The 23,401-nt window shown below is 40.5% G+C and overlaps 1 protein-coding gene across 2 annotated transcripts; it reads right to left on the reverse strand.

Annotated features, from left to right (window-relative positions):
- Positions 1-3,565: 3,565 nt before the first annotated feature.
- On the reverse strand, positions 3,566-12,055 carry LOC307125026 (uncharacterized protein). Of its 2 annotated transcripts, XM_079814634.1 has the most exons (3): positions 11,993-12,055; positions 5,859-5,925; positions 3,572-5,782 (listed from the first exon to the last, which is right to left on the reverse strand). In XM_079814634.1, the coding sequence occupies exon 3, from the start codon at positions 5,694-5,696 to the stop codon at positions 4,386-4,388; it is 1,311 nt and encodes a 436-aa protein (XP_079670760.1). In that variant the 5' UTR covers positions 5,697-5,782; positions 5,859-5,925; positions 11,993-12,055; the 3' UTR covers positions 3,572-4,385. The 2 variants fall into 2 exon arrangements, with proteins under 2 accessions (XP_079670761.1, XP_079670760.1); XM_079814635.1 differs by lacking the exon at positions 5,859-5,925 and having other exon boundaries at positions 3,566-5,782.
- Positions 12,056-23,401: the final 11,346 nt, after the last annotated feature.

A 23,401-nucleotide genomic window follows, 5' to 3' on the forward strand; every position in this document is an offset into this window, starting at 1 on the left:
GTTAACACTATAATGTCTTTGATTGAGTTGACTATAATTAATTAGATGAAGGTGAATAATCAGGGTATCTTCCGTCCATTCCAAATCCGTTTTCAACAAAAAAAACAGAAAACTAAAAAACTAAATTTTTTTCGTTTTTAATTTTTTTTCAGAAAAACGAAAAACTAGGTTTCGGCTTGATTTTTCGTTTTTCATTTAGAGGTAGAAAAATTAATAAACAGTTTGAATATTCGATTTCTACACGTGGGCGGGTATTATACGCCCCTTTCTGCTGATTGGTCAGCCAAAGATCAAACTATTCCGTCATCGGTTCTTCCTCAGTTCCACACAGCAGAATAAAAGCCCTGCTTCTGCAGCTGTACTGATTCTTAACGCGTTTATTGCAACTACATTTCATATTTTTCTCATCAAACAACCAGACTAACGAATGGCTCGGCAAAACCCGTACCGGGGCAGAGCCCAGACAGGGCTTTCTTCTGTGTAGACCAGCGGCTTTAGACAAGCAAAGTGCCAGGGGGTCCGCAAAATAATTTTCTATATCCTACACTATTTTCTGGACTGTAAAGTTACGTTTTTATCATGAAACATGCTGTGATTTATTCCAAAGTGACTTATATAATTCATTTAATGTCAAATAATCGAAATGTTGACTTTTTAAAGTAGGCACATCCACTGATCTATATCGAGAATATATTTTATATAGATCAGTGGACGCTTCCAGTATTCGCTGTATTTTAGTTCATGTTTCTGCGTCAGAAAGATGTTGAGACCGAGACACGATAAAGCGGCGCATCCGGTTTTCTTTATTTTTCAAAGGCATGACATTTTGTAGTAATTTTAAATGTACACAAATAAAATAAATATTTTACTGCTTCCAATGAGGAAAAAATTAAGTGATGGCGCCGGCGATCAGTTCTGCCATTGCTGACTTGACATCGCAGCCTGTTCATTATCAAAATAAAACCAAACATATACAAAGTTATTCTGCTTAATTTAATTTGTCTATTGTACAATATTAAAGCTGTCCCAGTCAGTACTTGCTGTTATTCCAAACTCATATCTCTGCATGTGAAGGTGCTGATTTAGCCTATACGCGTATGGGATTCGACTGAAGTATGAAAACTTCTTTACATAAATAGTATAGTAGCATCCACATGTTACATTGCAAATATGGAAACTTTGGACCGGATGAAAGATGCACGAATGACAAGCCTAATGTCGATACAGTTTCTATTAAAATAATTTCATTTAGGCTTGGTGTTAAAATTAAATGTTGTTTTTAATAAATGGCACAATATATAGACTATTTTATATAGACTTCTATGTATATTTTTTATTATATGGCTACTTATATTTCTCATTCTTGTTATTTTCTTAATACCATTAATTTAAGGATTTGTCATACAGTAAAGGGAAGTAAAATACACTTAGCCTACATATTAATAGTGTTTATTAGGCCTATATGATAATATTGTATTTTATTTAGCTGCGTTTTACACTACTTCTGAATGTAGGCTAATAATAAAATGCAGATTTGACTACAATGCAACGTTCGCATGTTGCTTAATCACTGTTATAGCCTAATTATATGGGGGTCATTGGACATTTATTTACTCAATATGAAATAAACTCAAAGTAATAACTGCTGCGTATTTACTGAACATGTCCGTGCCTGACTGGTGCGTTTATCTGCAGTATATTATGTTTATTTAACCCATCGCAATTTATTGGAACTGTGTGAACCAGGGTAACTAGCAAATGATGTTGTTATGCTTATTACCTTCTTTTTTTCGGAACACACATAGACACACAAAAAATGTCCTATACTCGCATTTGCCCCCTTTTTTAAAAAAGTGGATGCAAAATCCATATAAGCTATGCAACTATGCCATATTCCAAGTGCTCTGAAGTATAATGTAGGGTTTGAGAAACAAACTGAAATGGCAAGTTATTACAGGCTTTAATGAAAATCTTGTGTTGCATTCGTGTGTGCGAGTGTGGAGCAGCTTATGCTGTACACAAGCACCCTTTTGCGATATCAATTTTAATAAAACACAAGGCATAAATCATAAAATAAAAGAGTATGTATTTGAATAGTTATCCGGTTGTCTGGTTGCAATGCATTATTCTTTCCTTTTTGTATTAGTGTTTAAAATATTTATATATATTTTTAATTTATTAACCAAGGTAGGCTATGACAGCAGTCATATATCCTGCCAGCTGATGCAAAGAGGTGAATTTATATCTAGGCTCTAGGCTCTGCTCCGGTACGGGTTTTGCCGAGCCATTCGTTAGTCTGGTTGTTTGATGAGAAAAATATGAAATGTAGTTGCAATAAACGCGTTAAGAATCCGTAGTTAAGAAGCAGGACTTTTATTCTGCTGAGCGGAACTGAGGAAGAACCGATGACAGAATAGTTTGATCTTTGGCTGACCAATCAGCAGAAAGGGACGTATAATTCCCGCCCACGTGTAGAAATCGAATATTCAAACTGTTTATTCATTTTTCTACCTCTGAATGAAAAACGAAAAATCAAGCCGAAATCTCGTTTTTCTGAAAAAAAAGAAGAAAAAAAAAGAAAAACAATGTTTTTTTGTTTTCTGTTTTTTAATTGAAAACGGATTTGGAATGGACGGAATTGGGCACATACCCTGATTGTGAATGTTAAATGTTTGTTTAAATAATATCTTTATTTCTAGTAATGTAATAGTAATAGTTACACAACTTGTGTCAGATGTGTGTTATATGTGACTGTAGTGTGTATTTGCCAGAGTTACTTCCTGTGTTTGGATGAACACTAGACGTATTGTTGACTTGTGTTTAGTCCAGTGACGTTTAATGAAGAGTTTGTTTGAACATGTTATTATTGGATGTTTCAGACGTCATGACTCTACACACACAAGCTCTTATTGAGATGAACAGAGGTTTAGATGCTGATGTTTCATTTGAAGTCTCCAGAATCTGATTAATGGACCCTTTATTTGACCTCTTGACCCTTTTCTTGTCTTTTAGTTCCTCTCTGGCTGCTGTAACTGTATTTTAATAAACTCTGTTTGTTATGGCGAGAGAAAATATGATAAGATGTTTCTTGATAATAATCATTGAGTCCTGATCTGATCAAGTGTTTGAGTGTATGGATGGAGTGCATGTATTTTATTTATGAGCTTGGATGAGTTTTGTACTATGAGGGCCCCCAGCATGCATTGCGGCATGAAGCGTTTGTAAATCTTGAACACAAATGAAGTTACGGACAGCAGCTTTAATAAAGAGAAAGTCCTGGTTAAAGGTGTTTTCATGCATGTTTGAGTTGGGTTGCTGCCTTTGCTCTGTTCTCTCCAGTGTGTGTGTGTGTGTGTGTGTGTGTGTGTGTGTGTGTGTGTGTGTGTGTGTGTGTTAATGTGTCAACACAAGTGTGTGTTATCTGGGATAATATTCATCTGAAGCAGGTTTGAGTCGTCAGGTGTGTGTTTCCTGTCTTTTCCTCGTCTGCGTTCATCTTTCCTGATCGGACACATTTCCCTTTGATAATGTGGAGGAGCTGCAAAGACACTCGACCATTTGATTAATTTCAATTCAATCCAATATAAAGTTCTTTATTGGCATGATTGTGTTTACATTATTGCCAAAGCATTATTACACAAAACAAATAATGTCAAAAATGAGCTACTATGCCGACAATATAACAATAACACACATCAACACAGCAGAATCAGAATAAGATGCCAAGCAATGAATAACATCATTAAAATACATGGAATATATAATGTCATATAGATACACATAAACAAACAAACATGTCTGTGTGTCTCTGAGTTACAAAATAATTACAATGTAGAGAAAACTAGATATGACGAACATGAGCGAATGATGATCATCAACACACACTCGTTGAGTAATTCACTCACTCATGCTTGAAAACACTCATTATTATGATTATTATTATGATTTCACACACTTTACAATAATACAAAAACTATAAAAAACTATTAGTAAATAATAATAAATTTGTTTTTGAACAGAAACATGAATCCATAAGCATATGTTAAGCATAATCATTATATAACTGTCTAAAACTAATGTCCAGCATTTGCTCATGAGCGCTCAGAGGAACAGGTTTGTAAGATCATGAGAAAGCGTTGATGAAAGCAGGAGAAAGTGTTTTTGAATGCTGTGCATATTTCAGTACAGTATGGGGTTATTAATCAGAAGTGAGATCATCGGCTCTTCTTTTCATATTCAGACGGTCAGTTCATCCAAACACACTCATAGAGAAGATCACACACAACTCTCTGTGTTTCAGAGTCATCAGAGTTCAGCAATATTTACTGCACACGCGTCAGCAATCAATACGCTCATTATCAGCATCAGATTATTATCAGTGTTTGTTAACGGCTTATTCTGGCTTCTATATCAGCATGATGTGTTGTTCCATCCAGATCTTCTCCCTGCAGTGTAGCTGCTATTGTTCTCTCCTGTCTCACATTGCGTCTGCGCTTTATGAACTTCAGCCCAGACTCACGCTTGATATATTTAATAAAAGGCCGTACTGTACGGGGTAAGTCTGCATATACCATGTCTGTATCTGTCATTCGGTTGGGTGCCAGATAACATTCTACTTGTTCTACTGTCCCTTGATCTTTCTCCACAATTATCACCTTAAAGAAGTCACTTGGCACTGTTTTCCCTTGCAGCTCTGGAGGATTCATCTCTATATCTCTTTGGTAAAGTGGTCCAGAGTACACATGGACATTACGGGTCCCATCTTCTTCTGTGAGCTTTCGACACTTATTCTCTAACGTTCTCCATGGGCCTCTGTTTAACTTCTCATGCTGTGGTATTATGTTGCTGTTCAAATTAGCATCATTAAAGGCTTCCCGACACCACCTGTGATTGCGAGCCGCAGCCAGATGACCTCTGTCATAACCATGCCCAAATCTTACTTCCTGCTCACAATTGTTAGCTAAAGTTTCTTTGTTCAATATCTCATACACCCATTTAGCATTATTGGTGTCATTGTTGAATGACATGATGTAAGATTTTCTTTTCCTTAATTCAGTGCGTGAAGGAGATCCATCTATTAATTTATAGGGAGATGGGACTGGTGGAGCTCTGGGAGTTTGTTCAGGTAAGACTGGTTGTGCTGTGAGAGTTGGTTCATTGTCAAGCATTTCTGCGAGTGGGATTCGTATGTAGATGGAACTCTGCTCATCTCCCCCAGCATCTCTTTCATCATTTTCTACAGGTTTCCAGTAATGGCCACTGGGAACACCGGAAATTTCCTTAGTGTTCTGATCACAGACCAGATGTTCTGTCCCAGTCCTGCTCTGACGGACACCATATATTGGCCAACATTCGTCATCATTGTCTAATTTCTGGACTTTTCTCTTTTTTTCTGTCAGCTGAAGCAATATCACAATAGTCCAGTTGTGTCTTTCTTCCCCCATTCCTTGTGTTTCCCCCCAAACTCGTCTGATATCATCCTCTGACCAGCAACCATCAGTCTCAGTTTCAATGTTATATTTCTCTTCAGCATCTTGTTTAGCTTGACATAATGGCTTGAACTTATTCAAATATGATAGTGAATCATTAAGTATGTAATCTAAAGTGAGAGCAGGTTCTGTTCCCCCTTCCTCAAGAGTGGTTTTACCATGTCCAGAAGATTCAGGATGTTGAGATTGTTTCAAGGCCACACTCATGATGATGCAACAGAGGAACAGAGTTCAGGAACTCAATCCGGTCTCTGGACTTCTTCAAGGATCTTCTTCTCTTCCTGGATAAATGACTGTGAAGAAAGAGTTTGTGTGAGAAATTCTCCTTAATTTAGGACTGATTGAACAGAAGCAGAGAAATGTTCTCACATCAACAGGTTTGCTGTGATCGGTCAGAGAGGAACTTCTGCAGCTCTGATCTTACCTCACTTCTGTTCTACAACACACATGTGACAATAGATTTACTGATATATCAGAATATGCATGATTTCATATTCACTAAACACTTCAGAATATATTGATGTACATGTGATCAGATGTGGCACTGCATGTGTATAATATATTGCAGATATAAACACATATATAGAGAAACATATAATGGAATATATTTCATACATGTTATAATTATTTTTATATATAATTATTTATTATTAATTATTATTATTAGTATTATATTGGTCTACTCTGCTCTGATTGGTCAGATGGCTCAGTCTGCTGTGATTGGTCTACTCTGCTGTGATTGGTCAGATGGTCCAGTCTGCTGTGATTGGTCTACTCTGCTCTGATTGGTCAGACGGCCCAGTCTGCTGTGATTGGTCTACTCTGCTCTGATTGGTCAGATGGCTCAGTCTGCTGTGATTGGTCTACTCTGCTCTGATTGGTCAGATGGCTCAGTCTGCTGTGATTGGTCTACTATGCTCTGATTGGTCAGATGGCTCAGTCTGCTGTGATTGGTCTACTATGCTCTGATTGGTCAGATGGCTCAGTCTGCTGTGATTGGTCTACTCTGCTCTGATTGGTCAGATGGCTCAGTCTGCTGTGATTGGTCTACTATGCTCTGATTGGTCAGATGGCTCAGTCTGCTGTGATTGGTCTACTATGCTCTGATTGGTCAGATGGCTCAGTCTGCTGTGATTGGTCTACTCTGCTCTGATTTGTCAGATGGCTCAGTCCGTTGTGATTGGTCTACTCTGCTGTGATTGGTCAGATGGCCCAGTCTGCTGTGATTGGTCTACTCTGCTCTGATTGGTCAGATGGCCCAGTCTGCTGTGATTGGTCTACTCTGCTCTGATTGGTCAGATGGCCCAGTCTGCTGTGATTGGTCTACTCTGCTCTGATTGGTCAGATGGCTCAGTCTGCTGTGATTGGTCAGATGGCTCAGTCTGCTGTGATTGGTCTACTCTGCTCTGATTGGTCAGATGGTCCAGTCTGCTGTGATTGGTCTACTCTGCTCTGATTGGTCAGATGGTCCAGTCTGCTGTGATTGGTCTACTCTGCTCTGATTGGTCAGATGGCTCAGTCTGCTGTGATTGGTCAGATGGCTCAGTCTGCTGTGATTGGTCTACTCTGCTCTGATTGGTCAGATGGTCCAGTCTGCTGTGATTGGTCTACTCTGCTCTGATTGGTCAGATGGCTCAGTCTGCTGTGATTGGTCTACTCTGCTCTGATTTGTCAGATGGCCCAGTCTGCTGTGATTGGTCTACTCTGCTCTGATTGGTCAGATGGCTCAGTCTGCTGTGATTGGTCTACTCTGCTCTGATTGGTCAGATGGCTCAGTCTGCTGTGATTGGTCTACTCTGCTCTGATTGGTCAGATGGCTCAGTCTGCTGTGATTGGTCTACTCTGCTCTGATTGGTCAGATGGCTCAGTCTGCTGTGATTGGTCTACTGTGCTCTGATTGGTCAGATGGCTCAGTCTGCTGTGATTGGTCTACTCTGCTCTGATTGGTCAGATGGCTCAGTCTGCTGTGATTGGTCTACTGTGCTCTGATTGGTCAGATGGCTCAGTCTGCTGTGATTGGTCTGCTCTGCTCTGATTGGTCAGACGGCCCAGTCTGCTGTGATTGGTCTACTCTGCTCTGATTGGTCAGACGGCCCAGTCTGCTGTGATTGGTCTACTCTGCTCTGATTGGTCAGATGACTCAGTCTGCTCTGATTGGTCTACTCTGCTCTGATTGGTCAGATGACTCAGTCTGCTCTGATTGGTCTACTCTGCTCTGATTTGTCAGATGGCCCAGTCTGCTCTGATTGGTCTACTCTGCTCTGATTTGTCAGATGGCTCAGTCTGTTGTGATTAGTCTACTCTGCTCTGATTGGTCAGATGGCTCAGTCTGTTGTGATTCGTCTACTCTGCTCTGATTGGTCAGATGACTCAGTCTGCTGTGATTGGTCTACTCTGCTCTGATTGGTCAGATGGCCCAGTCTGCTGTGATTGGTCTACTCTGCTCTGATTCGTCAGATGGCTCAGTCTGCTGTGATTGGTCTACTCTGCTCTGATTGGTCAGATGGCTCAGTCTGTTGTGATTGGTCTACTCTGCTCTGATTCGTCAGATGGCTCAGTCTGCTGTGATTGGTCTACTCTGCTCTGATTGGTCAGATGGCTCAGTCTGCTGTGATTGGTCTACTCTGCTCTGATTGGTCAGATGGCTCAGTCTGTTGTGATTGGTCTACTCTGCTCTGATTGGTCAGATGGCTCAGTCTGTTGTGATTGGTCTACTCTGCTCTGATTTGTCAGATGGCCCAGTCTGCTGTGATTGGTCTACTCTGCTCTGATTCGTCAGATGGCTCAGTCTGCTGTGATTGGTCTACTCTGCTCTGATTGGTCAGATGGCTCAGTCTGCTGTGATTGGTCTACTCTGCTGTGATTGGTCAGATGGCCCAGTCTGCTGTGATTGGTCTACTCTGCTGTGATTGGTCAGATGGCCCAGTCTGCTGTGATTGGTCTACTCTGCTCTGATTTGTCAGATGGCTCAGTCTGCTGTGATTGGTTTACTCTGCTCTGATTGGTCAGATGGCTCAGTCTGTTGTGATTGGTCTACTCTGCTCTGATTGGTCAGATGGCTTAGTCTGCTGTGATTGGTCTACTCTGCTCTGATTGGTCAGATGGCTCAGTCTGCTGTGATTGATTTACTCTGCTCTGATTGGTCAGATGGCCCAGTCTGCTGTGATTGGTCTACTCTGCAGTGATTGGTCAGATGGCCCAGTCTGCTGTGATTGGTCAGATGGCTCAGTCTGCTGTGATTGGTCTACTCTTCTGTGATTGGTCAGATGGCTCAGTCTGTTGTGATTGGTCTACTCTGCTCTGATTGGTCAGATGGCCCAGTGTGTTGTGATTGGTCTACTCTGCTCTGATTGGTCAGATGGCTCAGTCTGCTGTGATTGGTCTACTCTGCTCTGATTGGTCAGATGGCCCAGTCTGCTGTGATTGGTCTACTCTGCTCTGATTGGTCAGATGGCCCAGTCTGTTGTGATTGGTCTACTCTGCTTTGATTGGTCAGATGGCCCAGTCTGTTGTGATTGGTCTACTCTGCTCTGATTGGTCAGATGGCTCAGTCTGCTGTGATTGGTCTACTCTGCAGTGATTGGTCAGATGGCCCAGTCTGCTGTGATTGGTCAGATGGCCCAGTCTGCTGTGATTGGTCAGATGCCTCAGTCTGTTGTGATTGGTCTACTCTGCGGTGATTGGTCAGATGGCCCAGTCTGCTGTGATTGGTCAGATGGCTCAGTCAGTTGTGATTGGTCTACTCTGCTGTGATTGGTCAGATGGACCAGTCTGTTGTGATTGGTCTACTCTGCGGTGATTGGTCAGATGGCCCAGTCTGCTGTGATTGGTCAGATGGCCCAGTCTGTTGTGATTGGTCTACTCTGCTCTGATTGGTCGGTCAGATGGCCCAGTCTGCTGTGATTGGTCTACTCTGCTCTGATTGGTCAGATGGCCCAGTCTGTTGTGATTGGTCTAGTCTGCGGTGATTGGTCAGATGGCCCAGTCTGCTGTGATTGGTCTAGTCTGCGGTGATTGGTCAGATGGCCCAGTCTGCTGTGATTGGTCAGATGGCCCAGTCTGTTGTGATTGGTCTACTCTGCGGTGATTGGTCAGATGGCCCAGTCTGCTGTGATTGGTCTACTCTGCTGTGATTGGTCAGATGGCCCAGTCTGCTGTGATTGGTCAGATGGCCCAGTCTGTTGTGATTGGTCTACTCTGCTGTGATTGGTCAGATGCCCCAGTCTGCTGTGATTGGTCTACTCTGCTGTGATTGGTCAGATGGCCCAGTCTGTTGTGATTGGTCTACTCTGCTGTGATTGGTCAGATGGCCCAGTCTGCTGTGATTGGTCAGATAGCCCAGTCTGCTGTGATTGGTCTACTCTGCTGTGATTGGTCAGATGGCCCAGTCTGCTGTGATTGGTCTACTCTGCTGTGATTGGTCAGATGGCCCAGTCTGCTGTGATTGGTCAGATGGCCCAGTCTGCTGTGATTGGTCAGATGGCCCAGTCTGCTGTGATTGGTCAGATGGCCCAGTCTGCTGTGATTGGTCTACTCTGCTGTGATTGGTCAGATGGCCCAGTCTGCTGTGATTGGTCTACTCTGCAGTGATTGGTCTACTCTGCTGTGATTGGTCTACCCCTTACAGTATATGTCGGAAACTAAAGTTCCATTATCATATATGAATGTATGCTCCGAAGACATCCGCAATCCTCAGCAATTGTACAAACAGTAATGATGGAATAGATTTTACAATATACATTTTTGTGCGATTCAACCAGAACCTCCATCACAGGGACGACTTGAGCAGGACGTTTCTCATTGTAAGTTTTTACTCACGTATGTATTTTGAGCACTCAGTAGAAGACATCAGTAATTTATCACTTAAAAGTTGTGAGTGGAGCAACTGGTTCAAATAAAGCGGGTACTGTCCCATGTTTAACGGATAAGTGTTTTACAAAATCCCACATTGACCTTTACGATATTTGAGAAGCGGTCACCTGTAAAATGACGGATAGGATAAAATAATTTGCTTTGACGATGCAGAAAACAGTGTCGTCTTGATGTCTGTGTTTAAGTGTTTGAGAGTAAACATTGTTCACTTGCATTTTGCCAATTTGCTACATGCTGATGACTCGTTTTGGCAGCTCAGCTTTTATTCTTTTGTAAAGTCAAAAACTTTATTTGTCGGGCTCTTTTATCTTTAACCCTTTAAAGCACAGCCATGGAGGCCCCACAAGGGTTAGCCCAGGTGAAATGAACACTGCTCAGTGTGCACACTACAGGCTGTTAAATGTAACATTGAATCAGTGTTGGTGTTAATGAGATAATTAAGTGATAATTGAGCATATGTTATTAAACCGGAGAACAAAACTTATGTAGACGTTTTAAAAATTATTCAGTTTATCTGATTAAAACACTGCCGGATCTCCCGCTGTAGAGTCTCAAGGCTACGGTAATCAATGAGTCTTAGGAGATCAGCAAATAAGCCCACTATACGATGATAACAACTGTATCATCAACAACAAGCCAACATCATCTGTCATCAACCGTAACACCCTAACAAACAGCCAGAGAAAAAATTTACCTCTTAAACTCTGCAGACCCTGATAAGGGTCCAGAATGACATCAAGTATACACTTTAAATTTGAAATGTCTGTGGAGGAGCTCTGACCTTAGAGTCTCTACTTTCTGCAAATATGCATCACTTTGGCATTTGTTTTAAACAAAGTAACTAATTTACTCTAAGTTACTCTGGGATCATTTCCGCCTGGATTTGACCGTCCCAAATTGAAAATCTTCCCATACTCACATACCGTGGTCTCTAAATACACAATGTTGGTATCATTTTAAAGGAAATTCTTTGACGTTACATAAAACACTGCTAAAAGTGATAAACATGTAAGTATATGTTGTCTGAGCTGTAATAACCCCCCCAAATAAGAGGCGCTTTTTGTTTTTTTGGTTATAAATTCATTTTTGAAAGATTGTAGCTGAAAGTATGTAGCGTTTACAGCTCAGACAACATATGTCCATGTTTATCACTTTTAGCTGTGGTTTATCTAACGTCAAAGGGTTTCCTTTAAAATAACACCAACATTGTGTATTTAGAGACCACAGTGGGTATGGGAAGCTTTTCAATTTGTGTTGGCAGAAATCCCCAAAAATGGTCCCAGAGCATAAATGGTTAATGTTAAAAAGTCAAGAGTCCAGAGCCCAACTAAAGCAAACACTGAACACAGTTTTTTTCAATAAAACATCAACATCTAAACCTCTGTTAATTCACAATAAGAGCCATAGAGCTTCGTCAGTGTTAAAATATGCTTTATAAACACAAAGTTGCAAAAAAAGCTAATTTTAAAAAGACAAATGTATATTTATATGCATGTTTATTATGAAAAAAATGTGTACAGTAGCTACAATTTTAGTGTACATTTACTCTAACTATGATTCTGAACTTTAAAATATATTTAGACACTGAATAATTGAAAACAAATTGATCTTATTAATCAATAAAGTCAAACCTTTATGTTGTTGATGCTGCTCTCTCTGTGCGGCCTCTTTCCATGTCCTGAGTTCTCAATAGCAAGTGACAGTACTTTGCATGCCTTTATATAGACACAAAAACAATGTATGTTTTCTGTGAAATCACATGACATACCTGGAAGTGAAAATGTTTCTCTTTTGATGACAGTATTAAATTGCATTTTTTCAAATTCAGAGTTCTTCTTATTTATTCTTAATGAGCCTGATTTATTTATTTTAGCCCTAAATGTTAATTAATGCATTTATGTTTCAGAATTGCATATTATGGTTAACAAAAATCATATGTATGGCATGTTTGTTGTCTACGAAGTTGTAATTTAAATATCTGAATGATTGTGATTGTGTATATGATATGTCGATACCTGTGCAACATATTACTGTAGTATTACAAGAATCTTTGGTAACGCTTTAGATTACGGCCCGGAAAGTACTGCGCAAGTAAAGAGAATTTACAGTATAAATTTCTGTAATTATAGTGTTAATAATTATAGTGATTTTGTATGTCGTTTATTCCACTTACCCTGTAACTACATGAAACAAGAGGGGAACAAGCACCACTTTAATTTTCAGCCCGCAGATTCATACTTACCCTGTAACTACACGGATAATTACCCCTTAATTAAAAAAATACTTCCCCTTCTCCCTTAAACCTACACGTACTTACTTTATAGTTACACTATAATTACCATAAGTTATGCTGTAAATTCACTTTACTAACGCAGTACTTTCTGGGCCGTAATCTAAAGCGTTACCAAATCTTTAATAGTTCCTTCATCAGCAACCAATCTGCAAACGATCTGCTTGAGACAAAGGATCGTAAAACGTTCTTTCCGAAAGCCTGAATACGATTGGCCACTGACCCTACGAGGCTGGACTTCTACCAAAAGATTAAAGAAGACCCAAGGATCCACCCTTGCTCTCTTCTCCCTTATGCCTACCACTGAGACGCTGCGTCTGTGGATTTTTCGCCCGGCAGGCCCTCTGGGAATGGTCTACACGCACATCAAGCCATGTGCAGATTCCTCGACCATGACTGAGCCGAACTAACCGTGCAAATTCTTAATCTCTTCTTCGGGCAACACAGAAGAAATCGATTGCAACCTCAACAGCATCAGACCGAACTATCAGGACTTCCTTCTGCAACTGTATATCTGGACGCTCTTTTCCCCTGCGAAGGCACAATGCAAGTAACGTACGATATACTAAATCGCAGTGTAGTTAGTAAAGCTGCGAACTCCTTTGGTAACAAAGGTTTGCAGTAAAAAACACTTATGTTTTTTCCTAGGTGCTGGACTCTTTTCATAACCTCCTTCTTAACTTCCATTTTCCTGTTTCATTCACTTCCACTTTCCATTCTACCCCATGTTTATATGATTTTGTGTTGGGCATTTGTGTGAGATTAGTTTTGTTTGTGATTTAGTTAATAAAGTTTGTGCACAATTCATCTCTAATTCTGACTTCCTACTGCAAACAAATTGTCACTTGAATGATCGATTTTTTTACATGCTCTAGGCCAGGGGTGGAAAACTCCGGTCCTGGAGGGCCACTGTCCTGCAGAGTTCAGCTCCAACCCTGATAAAACTCACCTGCCTTTAGCTTTCTAGTAACCCTTCAGACCATGATTAGCTTGTTCAGGTGTGTTTGATTAGGGTTGAAGCAAAACTATGCAGGACAGTGGCCCTCCAGGACCGGAGTTCGCCACCCCTGCTCTAGGCACTGTTAATGCTAAGGAAGAATTATTTTTCCGTGGCCATGAAAATTATCCTTCTCTTAGAATTAATTAATTCTGAGTGTTCACAGGATGAACTGGTCGATTGATTGTAATGTTTATGTAGCTACATCACGTTAATCTCATTAACTAGTTCAAATATTCATAATTCAATTCATAATTAATCATAATGAATAATCATAATGAGTTATGAATACTGTCACGGGGTGAAGAATCACACGACAAGGATAGCTCAAACAAAGTGCCCGGAGGGTGGATTTATTTACAAGGTGAAAGAAACCCAGTGAAGGATTAGGGTGGGTGCTCCGGTGAAGTGCGTGCTCTCTTCCTTTTGGGACAGCGAGACTGAGCTCTGCTCCTGGGAGGCTGATCGGTCACTTAATATTAATATTATTTGTGTTGTATTTAATCTGCAATAACAATGTGGGCTTTTATAAAGATCCATTTGGCCATTAACTTTTGGATGCATCATTACGCATTAATATGAGGAGAGTCTCCGCATGAAAGACCCGCGAACGCAGATCAACGTGCTACTGCATTTCTCTCCAGAAAATGAAATGAAATGTGGAGGATGTTAACTGTGACAATATGATTGACAGGCCAGTTTACAGTGACAGGACGCGTGTCACACTCTCAAAAAAAAGAGTACAAAATTGTACCATTTAAGGTACAAGTGTCCGTCACTGGGGCTGTACCCTAAAGGTTACATTTTTGTACCTCTAAATCAGGGGTAGGCAAGTTCGGTCCTAGAGAGCTGATGTCCTGCAGAGTTAAGCTCCAACCCTACTAAGCCACCATAGTATAAAACTCATGGCTCCCAGCATGCATTGCAGCATTAAGTATGTCACCATTGTTGAGATTCATATGCTAATTCATGATATCTCTGTGTGTCTAAACCCCCCCCCCCAGAATGTATTTAAAATTCAGAATGTCTGATCTGTGGCAAGAAAATATTGTTGGTGAATATTATTTATTAATAGTTTTAGTCAGTGATGAGTTTAGTCAAACATTTTTCTTCATGATAACTTTTGTTTAAGGCTTTTTTTTATTTGAACAGATCATGTGTTTTGTTAACACTGTAACAAAAACCACAAACTTGCATAAAAATAGCCAAGAGTCAAACTGCCCAACTAAAGGAAACACCGATAAAACATTTTCAATAAAACATCAACATCTAAACCTCTGTTAATTCTCATTAAATGTCTTTCAGGGTTTGAGCAAACTCTCCAGGACAGCGAATCACTAGGACCGAACTTGCCTACCCCTGCTCTAAGTAGAGGAAATCAATGGTATAATTGAACCCTAAGGACCTATTGAGTACCATAAAAGGTACAGTTATACTTTATGTTCCCCAAGGAACAATATTGTACCTCTACTGTAACTTTTTTTCTGAGAGTGCAGGATGTGACAGAGAGCAACTGTTAAAGATGCAATTATATGATAGTATGTCCCAAAGCTTGTCTACTCATATTTCTATGATAAATTACTGTTTTAATGGAAATGCTATGTTACTGTCAGATTTTGGCAGTTTTTTTACAGCAAGGTTTACAGTGTATCACCACACGACCAGGGCTATAGTGGAATATGTTTGTTTAACTTTCACATAATGCCACCATCGTGACAGAATTGTGAATGTATTATAGTGTTGATTTCCCTGAAGCAATGCAAATGTGTTGATAAAGATCCTCTTTATCTTCCCTGAACCATCACACGACACCACATGACTCACAGGTCCATATACAGACTGTCTACAGATCCATCGTTACAGGATGGGTGACAGCTAATATTATTTTTGTCTTTTTGAGCTAATTACCAATAATAAAGTAATTTTACATTATAAAAAAGTTAAGCTTTATGACTATAAAACCCAACTTATGGGAACTCATTTTATAAAAGGAAACCGATTACCTATATTCAACCTATATTTCATATATTGTTCTTTACAAAAACCAAAAAGTTAAATTAACTTATTTCAATTGAGTAAACTGATTACCTTAAAATTAAAAAGAGAAGAGATGAGCAGAAACAGCGACAGCCTCAGATGAAATCAACTGAAGATAAGAGAAGATAATTTCTTTTAGCCTATATCTTTTCAGGAAATCATTAATGAATACATTTTAGTAACGCAATTATCGTAAAGCATTTTAAAATGTTGCTAATTTATGCATATGATAACATTAATGCATATGTGACCTGTACTGACAAAATAAGTCTATGGGCAAAATAAGAATATGGGCAAAAAAAAGTGCTTTTTAAAAAAATGCATTTGAACCGAGACATCGGAGCTTGTGACGAGAATAAATGGGCGTGCCAGATGAAGCCCCGATTCAAAGCTTGTGTTGAGAAATCACGTGACCAATGACAAACAAGGCTTTGGTTTGTGTATAATATGTCAAACACACATTTCTAAAAAGACATAAGACATAACACCCCCACCCCTAAGAATAATGGTGCGTTCACACTAGATGCGAATGAAGCGATAAGCGCGAGTGATTTACACGTGTAAGATTACAAATTTAAGAAAGTACATGGTATTTAGCATTTAAGGTGATTCCCGCTGGGCCTGTTTTACAGTGAGCATTTGAAGTATAAAGGAAGATTGTTGAGTTTCCAGCAGGAGATTCCTGCCGGACCTGTTTTCAGACTCTCACCGTCGTTATCTCTATGCGTTTTGAATAGTTATGCTGATTAAGAGTAGGATTGGTGATACTCTGTCTGGGCGGGTTTCCCAAAACCTGTATATTTAATTAACATGCTTTGTTCAATTTCAATGTAAATCCCTCCCCCTTTGGAATGTATATAACCTATCAGGTATGCTGTTTGAGTCAGACTTGATGACCTCAGCTGAAGAACTGCACGGTTCTCAATAAACGAGTAACGTCTGCTTTAAACACTATCCAAGTCTCCTGGTCTCTACTTCAAGGAACAAAAGAAGTTTACAACACATGTTAAGTCAATGCAAAGACGTGAATAGACATTCTGCGGCGCAAATTGTGTGAATGACGTGGCGCAAATGTCGCGAATTGAGCGTTTGACGCAAGTTGAAAAATCTGAACTTTTGACCATGTTAACCAATCAGGAGCTTGCTCTAGTAGTGACAACAATGAGGACAAAATCATATGTGGATACCCGGAGCGGTATGATACATCTTCATACTTTATAGAAACAGGAATAAAAGGATCTTGCTTGGAAGAAAGTGAGTGAGGAGGTCGGACAGTCTGGTAAGTTGTAAAAAACGCTCTTTAATCAATTTGAGCTATACATAGCCTATTGAGACAAGCTAGTTAAAGCCGGCAAATTGAGCTTATTCACCGTATTTTAAAACAATCCATATCAGCCATTTCGCAACTAGACAAGCCGCCAGGCAGGAGAAGCTCCTCCCATGACGCAAATTTGCATCTGTTGTGTAGTGAATGTCACGAGTAAACTCAAAATGTTCAAGCATCCAACTATGCACGAATAGCGCAATTTATTCGCTTCATTCGCGCCTGGTGTGAATGCACCATAAAACCATAGGGGTTTAAGAATAGATACGTGAAAGAGTGTCTGCAATCACGTTTTCAACTCCTTTTTTATGCTGGATATTCAAATTAAAACACTAACAAATTAATGCCCAACGCATGAGCCTGTGATTAGCATTTGACATACGTTGAAGAAGAACGACATACGTTGGGTGTTCTATTCCAGCATCATCAGACTGAATTAAAACTGCACCAGCACCGGTGTGTAACCCAGACTCAAATTAGTCAATTTGCAGTCCATAGAGTTTTTTTTTTTTGGCATATTAACCCTTCTAGTAGAACTGTTTATTTGCAGAAAAAAAGACAGTGATAAAAGAAAATGGAGAGAAATAATATGCTTTATTAATTATATTAGTAATATGTAAATTACTGCAGTAAAATGTATCCAGTTAGAGTTGGAATCTGCACTGCAGGTGTAGATTGTCCAATTGAGTGTGATCACCAGCGATGCTGACTCCGCCCACAGTGAGACGCAGACGATAGAGAGAGAAGAAACAGAGAAACGCGTGTGAACAAAGCTTAAGAATTTTGAAAGAAAAAAAATCTAATTTTGAGAAATAATTAGTAAACAACTGCTAAACAAATCATATAAGAGTTAAAGTTAAATTACTTGTCAAATTGAAAAGTTTTGTGAAAGAACTTACCTGTTATGGCCTTGTTGATCCGGAGCATCTAGCCAAAGTTATTTGAGTCATTACTATAGTTCGGGGTGTAATCCGAAGAGAAGAATAACAAAACACTGTTAATTCAGAAAAATCGGTCAGTTGTGGATTTATTTTCATATATATAATGAATTACAACGGTATTCCAATGTGTGTTAAAATGAAGTGAAGTGTTCATTGTATATGAAGTATGGCCTATGTTGTAAATAAACATTAAATGTCGGTGTGAAGAGTGAATACTATTGAAACAGAGTTAAAAATGAGTTTCTAAAAATGTTATCCTGGTTGTACAGGCCAGTTTTTGTTGTATGTGTATTTCTTTGTATTTCTTTTAATATTCATGATTATAACTGACAACTAAGGAAAATCCCAAATCCAAAAATGTAGAATATTGTGAAAAGGTTAAATATTGAAGACACCTGGTGCCACACTCTAATCAGCTAATTAACTCAAAACACCTGCAAAGGCCTTTACATGGTATCTCAGTCTAGTTCTATAGGCTACACAATCATGGGGAAGACTGCTGACCTGACAGTTGTCCAAAAGACAACCATTGACACCTTGCACAAGGAGGGCAAGACACAAAAGGTCATTGCAAAAGAGGCTGGCTGTTCACAGAGCTCTTTGTCCAAGCACATTAATAGAGAGGCGAAGGGAAGGAAAAGATGTGGTAGAAAAAAGTGTACAAGCAATAGGGATAACCGCACCCTGGAGAGGATTGTGAAACAAAACCCATTCAAAAATGTGGGGGAGATTCACAAAGAGTGGACTGCAGCTGGAGTCAGTGCATCAAGAACCACTACACACAGACGTATGCAAGACATGGGTTTCAGCTGTTGCATTCCTTGTGTCAAGCAACTCTTGAACAACAGACCGCGTCAGAAGTGTCTCGCTTGGGCTAAAGAAAAAAAGGACTGGACTGCTGCTGAGTGGTCCAAAGTTATGTTCTCTGATGAAAGTACATTTTGCATTTCCTTTGGAAATTAGGGTCCCAGAGTCTGGAGGAAGAGTGGAGAGGCACACAATCCACGTTGCTTGAGGTCCAGTTTAAAGTTTCCACAGTCAGTGATGGTTTGGGGTGCCATGTCATCTGCTGGTGTTGGTCCACTGTGTTTTCTGAGGTCCAAGGTCAACGCAGCCGTATACCAGGAAGTTTTAGAGCACTTCATGCTTCCTGCTGCTGACCAACTTTATGGAGATGCAGATTTCATTTTCCAATCAGGACTTGGCACCGGCACACAGTGTCAAAGCAACCAATGCCTGGTTTAAGGACCATGGTATCCCTGTTCTTAATTTGCCAGCAAACTCGCCTGACCTTAACTCCATAGAAAATCTATGGGGTATTGTGAAGAGGAAGATGCAATATGCCAGACCCATCAATGCAGAAGAGCTGAAGGCCACTATCAGAGCAACCTGGGCTCTCATAACACCTGAGCAGTGCCACAGACTGATCGACTCCATGCCACGCCGCATTGCTGCAGTAATTCAGGCAAAAGGAGCCCCAACTAAGTATTGAGTGCTGGACATGCTCATACTTTTCATGTTCATACTTTTCATTTGGCCAATATTTCTAAAAATCCTTTCTCTGTATTGGTCTTAAGTAATATTCTAATTTTCTGAGATACTGAATTTGGGATTTTCCTTAGTTGTCAGTTATAATCATCAAAATTAAAAGAAAGAAACATTTAAAATATATCAGTCTGTGTGTAATGATTGAATATAATATACAAGTTTCACTTTTTGAATGGAATTAGTGAAATAAATCAACTTTTTGATGATATTCTAATTATATGACCAGCACATGTATATTTCCTATAGATATTTGGTGTTCTTATCAGGGTTTTTAAGGTAGGTGATTTTGTTTTGAACTTTCAGAAAACTTTAACCCAATTTTTATCAAAACAGGTGTAGCTCAGTATTTTTTTTTGTTGTCTGATTACAACAAACCATGCAAGGTTTTTTTTTTTTTAGAGATTGTGAAAATAGCAATTAGTAATTTTTTACGACTCATTTTGTCAGCACAGGTCACATATTGTGATCATCTATTTATCTTTAAACGTTGGATTTTTTTTGATATCAGGTTTATATGAGCGCAAACAGTTGCTCTTCAATTGGTAGAGGAGAGCAGGGCACGACCTAACACAACCTTTTTGACTTTCTCGGTTTGTGTAAATCCACTTGGGGTTCAGATTATTTATTTTTTCCCACATTAATTTCACACATGTCTAGTACAATTATGTGGTTTTGTTTCATTATAGTGTTATTTTTTTCTTGATTTACCCCAAAAGAATCGAAGTGAAATGTGACAACATGCCCCATAGGTGGGGTACATTGTAACATATGAGGGGGTACAGCTTAAAATGTGATCTGATATAATCAAACAAATATCAAAAAGAAACTAAAATATTTTGTCAATAAAATACAATTACCTTTTTAAAATAATGACATTTTTTAATCATTAAAAATACACTAATTTTTGAGGTTGACAACAAACACATCGCTAAATACAGCTATACAGCATATTTAGAAACATAATAATAATAATAATAATAATAATAATAATAATAATGAATAACTTCTGAACATTGACTCTGTCATTATTCATCCTTTTCTCATGGTTTCTCATAAAAGTATAGAATATAATGGCATATTTCTAATGGGGGCTCATTGTAACGCAGTGCTACAACGCACCCCACCTGCACAACTGGGATTTAAACCGCGGCTCGTGTCTTCTGCTGTTAGATCAGCATTAAAAAACAATTTCAACTGATAAATAACAGATTTAAGATTACAATAATATCAGATTTGTCTTATTTTAAATAAACTCAGAAAAACAGATATGAAAAATAAACTTGAGTAAGAAATTTACTTTTGCTATGGCTAAATAAATGTTCAGTAATATCTTCCAAAGGTTTTTTTAATTTTAATACGTTTTTTTCTCTAAATAATGTTGATGTGGCAACTAGTAAATACACCAAGTTTCGTCATCCTGGCATGTGTGGAAAGTGTTAAACCATGTGTGTTACAACTAACCCTGCTTTAGGTTGTGCCCCGAACTCCCCTATCCCAGTCAACACATTGTCTCACAGTGATCTCACCATGTGGTCACAATGTGAGGTCATCCCAGCTAGAAATTTTATCGGATGTGGACTCCAACCTTGACTTATTACAAACCAGATTGACTTTATTAACTGATTTAACAGCCTTTAGTGTGCACATGGATCAGTGTTCATTATATCTGGGCTATGTGGGGCCTACATGGCTGTGCTGGCTGGGAAACGGTGACAGTTAAGGGTTCAGTTAAAACAAACCAGTTTGACTTTATGTCTGTCATATGTGTACAACATATTGAAAATTGTGATTGTCATGATTGTCTGTTTAATTGGAAGACATTATGGTGATTAATGTTCCTTTTGGTTGGGCACTTGGCTCCTGTTCTGTGTTCATTTCTTTGACTATGGTTATCTTCTTATCTCTTATGACAATGTGTTGAAACACATTTGTGGCAAAGGAAGCAAAGATTATATGAGATCAGATTATCTTGATTGCTTGTCATATCTGGTGATATCTTGCCTGATTCCCTGATCTCATCTGAAGTCAAATCACTGATTATGAGTGTTGTTGTTAATTCATGCATGTTTGATCTACTATCTCTGTGACACTAAACAGAGCTATGACAATTATATTCTGAAAGATTCAAAAAGGTGTAGGGGGAAAAAGCTCCTTTGATTTTATTTTCCTCTAAACCACTAGATGGCACAAAAACTTGCCTCAGCTCTTTCCAAAACGTCTCGGTAACGTGTGGTAACCCTTGTTCCCTGAAGGAGGGAACGGAGATGTATGTCAGTTATACCGACGAATTGGGATCACTTCAGGGAGCCCCTATCAGCTTCGCACGCCAATGGGCCATTGGCGTGCGAGATTTGCATCTCGTGCTCCGCCCCGCGGGTATAAACAGGAAGCGAGAGCAACGCACTGACGTTTTTCACTGAGGAGCCGAACTAGTGACTCGTCCATGCAGTGATGGTAAGGAACTGTGGCGACGGGACGTACGTCTCCGTTCCCTCCTTCAGGGAACAAGGGTTACCATACGTAACCGAGACGTTCCCTTTCAGTCGGTCACTACGACGTACGTTGGTTATACCGACGAATTGGGATCCCTTTGGAAAACGCCACAGTTACTACCACTTCCAGCGCCCAGCGAGAGCCCCTCAGACCCCGTTCTGATGCGGGCGGGGAAATTCACGCAGGGAGAGTCACACTGCTGTTCTGCAAGACCCACTCAGCAGACTTATTGGATAACCAGCCCGCAGCTCTACAAATGTCTGTCAGCGAGACGCCACGAGCCAGCGCCCAGGAAGAAGCTACATCCCTAGTGGAGTGAGCTCTAACCCCGAGCGGGCAGGGCACGTCTTGGGATTCATACGCCAAGACGATGGCATCCACTATCCAGTGGGACATCCTCTGCTTGGAGACAGCCTTTCCCTTCTGCTGTCCTCCGTAACAGACAAAGAGCTGCTCTGAGGTCCTAAAGCTTTGCGTCCTGTCAACATAGCAGGGCACGAACTGGACAGAGAAAAGCCAGGGCTGGGTCTGCCTCCTCCGAGGGCAGCACTTGCAGGCTCACCACTTGATCCCGAAAGGGAGTAGTGGGAACCTTGGGCACATATCCAGGCTGGGGTCTCAGGATTACCTGAGAGTTACCTGGCCCAAATTCCAGGCACGATTCGTCGACCGAAAATGCCTGCAGGTCCCCTACCCTCTTAACCGAGGCCAATGCAACCAGGAGTATTGTCTTTAGAGACAAGGCGTCAACATTCGGAACGGCATCCTGTGAAGGTAGCGGTTCAAGTATCGCAGATCCAAGATCGGTCGTAACCCGCCGCCTTTCTTGGGTACAATGAAGTACGGGCTGTAGAACCCGGACTTCATATCAGCTGGAGGGACCGGCTCTATTGCGTCCTTCGCCAGTAGGACAGCGATCTCCGCCTGAAGCACAGGGGCATTCTCCCCCATTACAGACGTGAAGTGAACGCCCCTAAACTTGGGGGGGACGCCGGCGAACTGAATCGCATACCGAGTCTGATGGTGCGGATGAGCCAGCGAGACGGCCTGGGGAGCGCTAGCCAGGCCCCCAGAGACCGTACAAGCGGGATCATCGGCACCACAGACGTACCCGCAGCGGGGCAGCGCAGCGGAACACAGGGACCCGTGGACGACATGGGAGTGGTCCGTGGAGGGGTCTGAGTGTGTGACACACAAACCTGCATCCGCTGAGGGGGCGGGTGAGTGTGAGGAGGCACATTGTGTTCGTCCTGACAGCCAGCACCCCCTGCTGGCGACTTGGAGAGGCACCAGGGGTTGACAAGGCATGGGAGCATTGTACACCACCAAGCGCGCTCCCCAAATGAAGGAGGGGCTGAGCGTGGCAAGGCATAGCATCGCACACTGTCGTCCACGCACCGCTGAGAAGAG

This window comes from Gobio gobio, assembly GCF_949357685.1.
Source record: "Gobio gobio genome assembly, chromosome: 1".
Taxonomy (NCBI): domain Eukaryota; kingdom Metazoa; phylum Chordata; class Actinopteri; order Cypriniformes; family Gobionidae; genus Gobio; species Gobio gobio.